Here is an 11,095-nt window from a genome sequence, read left to right on the forward strand (position 1 = left end):
CAGAACCAGGCTCAGGACAAGCAGCCATCTGCTTTGACCGGCTGGTTTCCTCTGTCTTGCAGAGTAATACTTCAGAGAGAAGTGACTTGGATCATCTACTTGATAATTTTACAACTACTTTGCAAACTTCACTCAATAAAGCTGCTCCTCTGAAAAAGAAAGTAATCAATCAGAGGAAATTAGTTCCTTGGTTCAGTTCTGAGTTACGTACTTTAAAACAGCCATCTAGAAAGCTAGAAAGAAAATGGTGCTCCACTAACGTTTAGGAACCTTACTTATCCTGGAGAGATAGCCTGATAACATACAAAAAAGTGCTCCTCAAAGCTAGAGCTTTATATTATTTGTCTTTAATTGATGAAAATAAAAATAACCCTAAGTTCCTTTTCATTACCATAGCGAGTCTAATAAAAAATCTCATCTCTGCTGATTCATGTATCCCTACAACTATAAGCAGTGATGACTTCATGAGATTCTTATAAATAATTTTTTTTCAATTAGGGGAAAAAATCAAACTAACACTCCTATTATCACCTCTGGCTCTGTGTCAGATGAGACAACTTTAAAAATGTCTCTAGAACCTGATATATGTTTGGACTGTTTTTGTCCTGTTGAACTTTCTGAATTGTCAAAAATACTAGCTTCATTCAAACCATCCACATGTCTGCTAGATCCCATCCCAACCAGACTATTTAAAGACGTATTTCCCTTAATTAATAACCCCGTCTTGGATTTGCTTAATTTGTCTCTAATAAACGGTTATGTTTAAACCAGCCAATAGGGAGCACAAGCCAGTGTATCTCTTGTGTCGGTCCCAAGCCCAGGTAAATGGTGAGGGTTGTGTCAGGAATGGCATCCGATGTAAAACACTTTTGCAAAACCATAATGCGAGCTCATCAAAGCGAAACCATACCGGATCGGTTGAGGCCCGGGTTAACAACGACCGCCACCGGTGCTGTTGACATACAGGGTGCTGGCGGAAATTGTGCTACTGTTAGTCCAAGACCACGAGGAGGGAAACGCATCAGGAGACAGAGAGAAAAGAGGAAATTCAAGAATATAGGACTGAGGGTTGCAACTCTAAATGTGGGGACAATGACTGGCAAAGGTAGAGAGCTGGCTGACATGATGCAAAGAAGAAAGATAGATGTTTTATGTGTCCAAGAGATCAAGTGGAAGGGCAGCAAGGCTCACAGTATTGGAGCAGGGTCCAAACTGTTTTACCATGGTATAGATAGAAAGAGAAATGGGATAGGGGTGGTTCTAAAGGAGGAGTTGGCAAAAAATGTAGAAGAGGTGAAGAGAGTGTCAGATAGGGTGATGTGCCTGAAAGTAGAAGTAGAAGGTCTGATGCTAAACATCATCAGTGGTTATGCTCCACAGGTTGGATGTGATCAAGAAGAGAAATATATATTTTGGAAAGATCTGGATGAAGTGATAGACAGTATTCCCAGGGAGGAGAGATTGGTGATTGGCGCAGACCTGAATGGACATGTTGGTGAAGGAAACAGAGGGGATTAGGAAGTGATGGGTAGGTTTGGTGTCAAGGAAAGAAACCAGGAAGGACAGATGGTGGTGGATTTTGCCAAGAGAATGGAAATGGCTATAGTCAATACCTATTTCCAAAAGAGGGAGGAACATAGAGTGACCTATAAGAGTGGAGGAAGGAGTACGCAGGTCGACTACATTCTGTGTAGAAGAGGAAACCTGAGGGAGATTGGAGACTGTAAGGTTGTGGCAAGGGAGATCGTGGCCAGACAGCATTGGATGGTTGTGTGTAGAATGACTGTGTTGTGAAGAAGAGAAAAGGGGTAAAATCAGAGAAGAAGACCAAATGGTGGAAGCTGAAGAAGGAAGAATTTTGTGAGAAAGTCAGAGAGGAGCTGTTAAAGGCTCTGGGTAGTAAGAAAGAGCTTCCAAATGACTGGGCTACTACAGCAACAGTAATTAGGGAGATCGGTAGGAAGGTACTTGGTGTGTCATCTGGACAGAGAATGGATGATAAGGAAACCTGGTGGTGGAATAGTGAAGTGCAGGACACCGTTCAAAGAAAGAGATTAGCCAAGAAGAAATATGGCAGTGAGAGGACTGAAGAGAGGAGACAGGAATATAAGGAGAAGGGACGTAGAGCAAAGAGGGAAATAGCTAAGGCAAAGCAGAGGGCGTATGATGAGTTGAATGGGAGACTGGACACTAAAGAGGGTGAAAAGGATTTGTACCGATTGGCAAGACAAAGGGTTCAGGCTGGAAAGGATGTGTAACAGGTTAGGCTTATTAAAGATAGGAATGGTAATGTTCTAACAAGTGAGGAGAGTGTGACGGGAAGATGGAAGGAGTACTTTGCGGAACTAATGAATGAAGAGAATGAAAGAGAAAGAAGAGTAGAGGTCAGAGAAACTGTGGACCAGGAAGTGGGAAAGATTAGTGAGGGTGAAGTCCGGAAAGCTCTGAAAAGAATGAAGAAGGGGAAAGCAGTAAGACCTGATGACATACCAGTGGAGGTTTGGAAATGTCTTGGAGAGATGGCAGTGAGGTTTTTGACTCAAATATTCAATGGCATATTTGAGGATGAAAAAATGCCTCAGGAATGGAGAAGAAGTGTGCTGGTGCCCATTTTTAAGAACAAGGGTGATGTACAGAGTTGTAACAACTACAGGGGAAATAAGTTGATGTGCCACACGATGAAGATCTGGGAGAGAGTTGTGGAAGCAAGACTTAGACGAGAGGTGACTATCTGTGAGCAGCAGTATGGTTTCATGCCAAGAAAAAGCACCACAGATGTCATCTTTACTTTGATAATGCTGATGGAGAAGTACAGAGAGGGTCAGAAAGAACTCCATTGTGTCTTTGTGGATTTAGAAAAAGCATATGACAGAGTGCCAAGGGAGGAGGTGTGGTATTGCATGAGGAAATCTGGAGTTGCAGAGAAGTATGCTAGACTGGTACAGGGCATGTATGAGGACAGTGGTGAGATGTGCTGTAGGAGTGAAAGATAGCTTCAAGGTGGAGGTGGGATTGCATCAAGGATTGGCTCTGAGCCCCTTCTTGTTTGCTCTGGTGATGGACCGACTAACAGATGAGGTCAGGCAAGAATCCCCATGGACGATGATGTTTGCAGATGACATTGTGATCTGTAGTGAGAACAGGTGGAAGAGAACTTGGAGACATGGAGGTATGCACTTGAAAGAAGAGGAATGAAAGTCAGCCGTAGTAAGACAGAGTACATGTGTGTAAATGAGAGGGAGGCTGGTGGAACAGTGAGGCTACAAGGAGCAGAGGTCACAAAGGTGCAGGACTTCAAGTACTTGGGGTCCACTGCCCAGGGAAATGGAGAATGTGGTAAATAAGTGAAAAAGAGAGTCCAGGCAGGATGGAGTGGATGGAGAAAAGTTTCAGGAGTGATTTGTGACAAAAGGGTGTCAGCAAAGGACAAAGGAAAAGTTTACAAGACAGTGGTGAGACCAGCTATGTTGTATGGTCTAGAGACAGAGACACGGACAAAAAGACAGGAGAAAGAACTGGAAGTGGCAGAAATGAAGATGCTGAACTTCTCCTTAGGAGTGACAAGGCTGGATAAGATTAAGAATGAGATCATCAGAGGTACAGCACAGGTTGAACAACTGGGAGATAAAGTAAGGAAGGCCAGACTGAGATGGTTTGGACATGTCAAGAGGAGGGACCATGGGCATATTGGTAGAAGGATGTTAGAAATGCAACTGCCAGGAAAAAGACAAAGAGGAAGGTCAAAGAGGAGATATATGGATGCAGTTAGAGAGGACATGAAGTTAGTTGGAGTGAGGACAGAGGATGCAGAGGACAGAGTGAGGTGGAGGAGGATGACTCGCTGTGGCGACCCCTGAAAAGGGAAAAGCCGAAAGAAGAAGAAGTCTCTAATAAATGGTTATGTACCACAGAGCTTTAAGATTGCTGTAATTAAACCTTTACTTAAGAAACATAACCTTGACTCAGGAATTCTAGCAAATTATAGACCTATATCTAATATAACTTTCATCTAAAAAATTTCTAGAGAAAATATCCAAAAAAGTTCAATCTGGTCCTCTGGACCAGATTGTCCAGAGGACCAGATTGAACTTTTTTGGATTTTTCTACCTGGATTATTGAGCATGTATCAGGATATCTAGAGAAAATAGTTGCAGGTCAGTTACATGATCATCTTCAAATAAATAATCTGTTTGAAGAGTTTCAGTCAGGGTTTAAAGCTCACCACAGCACTGAATCTGCACTGGTGAAAGTTACTAATAATATTCTCATGACCTCTGATAATGGACAGGTGTCTACACTGGTCCTGTTAGACCTCAGTGCTGCATTTGATACAGTTGATCACAATATTTTACTACAGAGACTTGAATATGATATTGGAATTACAGGAAAGGCTCTAAATTGGTTTAAATTACATTTATCTGATAGATTCCAATTTGTAAATAAAAATAATGAATCTTCATCATACACCAATGTTAGTCATGGAGTTCCTCAGGGTTCAGTACTTGGACCCATACTCTTTACCTTATATATGCTTAGGTAATGTTATTAAACAGCATGGGATAAAATTTCATTGTTATGCTGATGATACACAGATATATTTGTCCATGAAACCAAATGAATCCAATCAGCTACTTAGACTACAAGCATATCTTAAAGACACATAAAACCTGGATGACCCTTAATGTTCTGCTTCTGAATATAGACAAGACTGAGGTTTTAATTTTTGGACCTGAGCACCGTAGGAATTAATTTTTCAGTCTTTCACCTTCGTTAGATGGCATTAATCTGTCCTCCAGCTCTAATGTTAAAAATCTTGGCGTTATTTTGGATCAGGATATGTCTTTTATCCACCACATTAAACACGTTACTAGAACCACCTTCTTCCACCTGCGTAATATTACTAAAATTAGAAACATCTTATCTAAAAATGACGCAGAAAAACTGGTTCATGCATTTGTCATGTCTAGACTGGACTATTATAATGTACAGTATGTGGCTACACACCAACATGGAAATTGGTACCTCACCTATTTTTCAAGTTATCATGCTCTCAACATGCATGAATAGAGGGTATTTCCAATTCCCCTTTTCACTATGCAATGGGTGACAGTGAAAATTATGTGACATACTGTGCACATGTTACAACTGATTCTTTTATTTTTACTTAGCCCTTGTGGCCTTTTAGAAATAAAAAAGTTCCCAACCCACATGTAGAAATTGTGTTGGTGTATTTATGTTGGAGCTCACTTTGGTAAATAGCGTGTAACAGTGATGATCTTGTCTCTAAGACAAACTTTATGGAATGTCCGGCCCATGCTAAGCCAGTAAACAGTTTCCTCCTCCTCCGCTCGCCGGAACGAGACCAAACCTGCAAAATCAAGGAAGAACATGGATCATAAATGAACATCAAACTTTGTGCTCAATCATCCAGGTACGAAATCCAGTAATAGTCAATCAGGTCATCTGGACAGTTTCTTTATTGTGGAAAGACGTTTCGCCCTCTATCTGGAGGGCTTCATCAGTCTGAGGAGTCCCAACTAAACTGTTTTCCCCACTAAGCAGTACACTCCTTTAGTGGACCAACCAGTTTGCTGGTGAAAGGGTGGTTTCTGGGGGTTGTCCTGTACCCCCGTCAACTCCTCCCAGGCAGGTAGCCACAGCCAACATTGTTCACACAAAATTTCTTAACATTTCCTGTCAGAGCCAAGGATAGTATTTCCACTACTTTTATGGTCTTCTTAATTTAAGTTGCATGCAAATTCTGTTTCTAAAAGGTCAGTAATGTTTTCTAAATGTTTGTTCTCAATAAAATTAAGTATATTAAGTTTATTTACCTCTGGTGTAAAGAGGACTGCTGCCAAGGGGTGTGGCCACGGTGGGGGGTGGTTTCCTGTTATTTGGCTGGACTATAATCTGATATCCCTGCATCAACCTCTGACAGATAAACTCTTCAAACACCTGTGAGGCAGTCATCACTGGAGCTTCATCATCTCGCCTGACAAAAGGATGGAAAGAAATAAACAAATGGCGTCAATTCGTCATAACTGACTGACTGAAAGTCATGAATGTCAACTTTTGCTCCTAGTGGGAAATTTAAAAATCCATCCATCCATCCATTTTCTTCCGCTTATCCGGGGTCGGGTTGCGGGGGTAGCAACCTAAGTAGGGAGGCCCAGACTTCCCTCTCACCAGCCACTTGGGCCAGCTCCTCAAGGGGAATCCCAAGGCGTTCCCAGGCCAGCCGAGAAACATAGTCCCTCCAGCAAGTCCTGGGTCTTCCTCTAGGTTTCCTCCCGGTGGGACGTGCCCAGAACACCTTACCAGGGAGGCATCCAAACCAGATGCCCGAGCTATCTCAACTGGCTCCTCTCGATGTGGAGAAGCAGCAGTTCTACTATGAGTCCTTCCCGGATGACTGAGCTTCTCACCCTATCTCTAAGGGAGAGCCCAGACACCCTGCGGAGAAAACTCATTTCGGCCGCCTGTATCCGTGATCTTGTTCTTTTGGTCACAACCCAAAGCTCATAACCATAGATGAGGGTAGGAACGTAGATCGACCGGTAAATTGAGATCTTCGCCTTTTGACTCAGCTCTCTCTTCACCATGACAGACCTGTACTGCGCACGCTTCACTGCCGACGCTGCGCCTATCCGCCCATTAGTCTCATGCTCCATCTTTCCTTCATTCGCGAACAAGATCCCTAGATACTTGAACTCGTCCACTTGGGGAAGGACCTCCTCCCCGACCCAGAGAGGGCACGCTACCCTTTTTGGGCTCAAGACCATGGTCTCGGATTTGGAGGAACTGACAGAAGGTGGGGGGTTGTGACAGCAGTCTGTCAATAAACACATTATTTTACCTGATGATGCTAATGAGAGTTAAGGAATACATTTCTTCTGCTACCTGTCATGCCAAAGTTTTAAACTAAGATTATCTTATGATGAGAAATTATGGCATTGTAGCGGTTTTGTTGAAACCTCGTAAATGACGTTATGCACAGTGCTGTGCTGTATTGCAAGAGGTCATTCACACAATGTGTTGATGATAAAGCTCAGCTACAACAACATCAAACTATCTTAAATTGGGCTGACTTGAAAAGTCAATGAATCCTAGAAATACTGTACATTCAGTGATTTTCTAAGTGTCAATAGCATCTAGTCAGCTGTTCATGAGATTTTTAGCCAGGGCTATAGACAAAGACATGCTTACACAGACACTTTCAACAAACAATAATTAACTTTAGTACAGCACATAAAGTTCAATTTACTCAACTTTGGGCCACACTCTTCACATTCATGGGTTTGGAAGTGTAGTACAGTGTCCAACATGTCCGATGAGAAAGTAACTAAAATAGCAAAATACTTTTTTAAAATGGCAAACCTTTCCAAGTTGCCATGTGGCAGCAGGTCATAGCAGCCCTCAGTGTAGTCATTCTGCAAAGTCTGCCGTTCAGGAAAGTAGTCGGTGGTGAGGGGGAGACAGGCCGGTGTGGTCAGGGACTTCCAGTCCACCCCCACTGTGCAGCAGAAGCTGGGCACTGTCGGGGGTGCAGACAGTAGCAGGGCTTCACACACAAAACAAATCCCCACCGCAAAAACAAATGCATGTACCCAGAGTGGACAGGTACATGTGTGTTGGGGTGGGGAGGATGATATAAGCACAGGGGGTGATAAGAAATTTAAAAAAAGGAGAAAGTGAAAGAGTAAGAGAAAGTAAACAAAAAAGAGATGGAAGGAGTAAACACAGACAAAACAGAACAGATGGAAAGAAAACAAGAACAAAGGTGTTACTTTTCCTTCTGGTGATTCTTGTCGTAGCTGTGAAGCAGTGATCAAACATGCAGACTTTGGTTCTGACACACTCAGCATCACCCAAAAAAAAGTGAGGCCCTGTCCACACAAGAACAGTTTATTTTTAACTGTAATATATATACAATCTATGGTTTGTGTACATTTACAGGTGTAATGGTATGCCTAAGTGCAAATTCAGTATGTATTCAGTATTTAGCTTGGTATGAGGGTCATGGTTCAATACAGTCCGTAACAAGAAAAATAAACAAAATGGCTATTTGCTACCTTTTTTCAACAGACACTAATGTTCCCAGAAGTAGAGTATCAGAGACCAATGCTTCATATCTGACATATGTAAGCTTTATGCACGTGATTCACCTCGTTTCCAGAGTCTGGTGTACTTTCTTGGCAGAGTTACAGCACTTCATACAGGCCTGGCAAAGTTACTCCAGGATTTTGGGCCATTTTCAGTGTTTCTGTGTGTGGATGAAACCGCTTAAAAAGCATACGGTGCATTATACACCAGTTGACAAATGATTATACAGCAATAGAACAATCTGTAGCAAAGACCTTAACAAGCTAAGACTGTATATATTCTTTGATCTTTGAGCTGGGGTGCTAAAATGATTATGCTGTCTACTGGGGATACAAATGTTTCTTGAGATTTGTTATAATTATCTTCAGCAGACCAGAAACATGGTTGTGGTAGATTGGTGGTTAGTGACATCTCCTTGTGATTCTGAGGTTGTGAGTTCAAGCCCAGGTTTCAACAGTAAGGACATTCGTCACGTGCGCCACAGTATGAAAGCACTGATGGGAGCTCTGCTTTGACTCACTCTTTTATGTTTAATCTAAAAAAGTTAAATCTGGTCCTCTGGACATTCAAAAAACCAAAAAAAAACAAAAAAAAACAAAGCAAAACAACAACAAAAAATGTAGAAACGTTTCGTCTTTCATCTGAAAGACTTCCTCAGTCTGAGGTGCTGTATTCAGCTCAGTCTCTTAAATAGCACCTTCTCAGAGTGGATCAACCAGTTTTGCTGCTGACAACCAGAACCAGCTGCTCACATGCTCAAGAAGGACCATCAGCCTAACAATGGATCATTAGCACACTGATGGCTGTTTACTATTCACAGAGGGCTGAGTGATACTAGCAATCACAGCATTGTAAGAGGGGGACAGTTGAACCCGGAGGCCTCCACCCCTGTTTAATGATGGAAGATTTCTTTTCACAAAGATGGCCTCCTTTACTCCTCTCTCAAACCATCGTTCCTCTCTATCCAGGAACAGCATACACAATATTACTCTGTTTGTGCCGGGGGACTGGATCTTTGGGATGAACCAGTCTTTGCCGTAATGTATTTTGTGGTTTAAAAGCCACTGGGACGTTGTGTTTTGAAAATAAACGTCACAGATTCTCTGATACTCCCTCAACATATGGAATGACCACTGGTCTGGGTTCCTCCTTTTCACCTGATGTCTGACTGGAGTCCTGTTTCTTGACCACGTGAGCAGCTGGTTCTGGTTGTCAGCAGCAAACTGGTTGATCCACTCTAAGAAGGTGCTATTTATAAGACAGAGCTGAATACAGCACCTCAGACTGAGGAAGTCTTTTGGATGAAAAACGAAACGTTTCTAAGTTTTAAAATTTTTTTTGTTGTTTGCTTTGGTTTTTTTTGAATGTCCAGAAGACCAGATTTAACTTTTTTAGATTTTTCTACCTGGATTATTGAACATGTATCAGGAGATCATTTTTTGTTTGTTTTGACTTTTTTGCGCCTGCACTGCACACCCACGCTACGGGTATGACCGCAACGCACTTTTGGAGTTTTGTGTGATGCTGCCTTGCCATTGTGACACCATGGTTCAGTTCCCAGCCCCCTTCCTGCCTCGGGCTCATGCTCCACCCTGTCATGGCAGTCGTCTCCATGATCCCCTATTTGCCTGAATGGACCAAACTCTACAGAAAAGTTCGGTTCTGATGGGAAACTTTGGATGATCTGTGTCTGCTGGAGCCGGTTCTGGAGTCATCAGTCATCATCCATAGCTGCATTTGTTGGTTTTTTTTTTTTCATTCAACCTTTATTTCTACAGGTAAATCCCATTGAGCCTCGAGGACTCATTTACAAGAGAGACCTGATTTCAACAAAGAATGATGACAACAATGGACAACAGTGACAACAATAGACAATTATAAAAAAACATACAATTATTATCTTTTTTAACAAATAGGATGGCTAAAAGAAAAAAGTAACAAAAACAGCTAAATCTAAGGTGAATGTAGAAAACTAAAAACAGGAACATGTCTGCATTGGTCCCTGCCAGGAGTCCAACAGATTCTTAAAGACACTTATGCCCCTTTTCCATTAGTACCGGTACGGGCCGATACAGCACGGCTCTACTTTACTCGTGATATAGGAATGATTATTTTGATGCTTTTATGTCAATTAATACTTATACTCAGCTTATCTGCTTAAAGTCAGGCCTGTGCTGCAGATGTGTTTTGGAGTAATTAAAGTTCTCTGGGGGATGCTCTAACCAGAAGATCGGGCCCAATCTTAAGGTTACAGTGACCCAGGTTTTGAAGGACATGTTTTTATGAAACCATCGCTCTGTTGCACAGACTGCTTTGATGAAGGAAAAACAGATTTAATTAAATCTGTTTTTCCTGGCAACCATCAAACTTGTTTTCCACTGCTCTCACGCGATCCGGTCAGGGAAAGGTATATAAGAAATGTGACAAACACAGAGAGTCGGAAGTCTTGTGTGGACCAGCGCGCTGGTGCCATGCGCAATTTTGATGTGATTCTTCTTTACCTGGGTCGAAAACGACTTCCCGGCCAGTGTCACGGTGAGAAGTTCTTTCATATCATTTTGTGTGTTAAGAGTGTACGAGTGTACATGTTTTTTGCTTGGCTGTTTTCTGTGGCAGGTTAATAAATGACACTTATTATTCCTAGCAGTAACAGCCTCTGGTGTTTTATTTTTTCCATCTTGTCTGAATATCTGTGCCGACCGTTCACGAGCCCTTTTGATAAAGAATTTCATAATACAACTCGGTACGGTACAGGTTGTGTTTCCATTATGCTTTCAGTACTGGTTTCAGTGGGTGGGGTTCAAATTGACGTCACCACCTCTCACCAGCTGGTGGCGCTGAGACGCAGAAACTGTTTTCAGTACAGGTTGAGAATTTATGTTATTTTGAAGTTGTGTGTATGTATGTATGCATGTACATGTGTATAAATATATATATATATTTACACACACACACACACACACACATATATATATATATATATATATAT

At 42.0% G+C, this 11,095-nt stretch overlaps 1 protein-coding gene across 1 annotated transcript in view; it reads right to left on the minus strand.

The window, feature by feature from the left end:
• The window catches only part of depdc5 (DEP domain containing 5, GATOR1 subcomplex subunit), a 393,910-nt gene that overhangs the window by 120,182 nt on the left and 262,633 nt on the right, over positions 1 to 11,095 (minus strand). Inside the window, 3 exon segments of the mRNA XM_037681974.1 lie at positions 5,248 to 5,368; positions 5,835 to 5,995; positions 7,381 to 7,564. Coding sequence (XP_037537902.1) covers positions 5,248 to 5,368; positions 5,835 to 5,995; positions 7,381 to 7,564 — 466 coding nt within the window.

Source organism: Nematolebias whitei, chromosome 9, assembly GCF_014905685.2.
Source record: "Nematolebias whitei isolate Nwh7 chromosome 9, NemWhi1, whole genome shotgun sequence".
In the NCBI taxonomy this organism is placed as follows: Eukaryota; Metazoa; Chordata; class Actinopteri; order Cyprinodontiformes; family Rivulidae; genus Nematolebias; species Nematolebias whitei.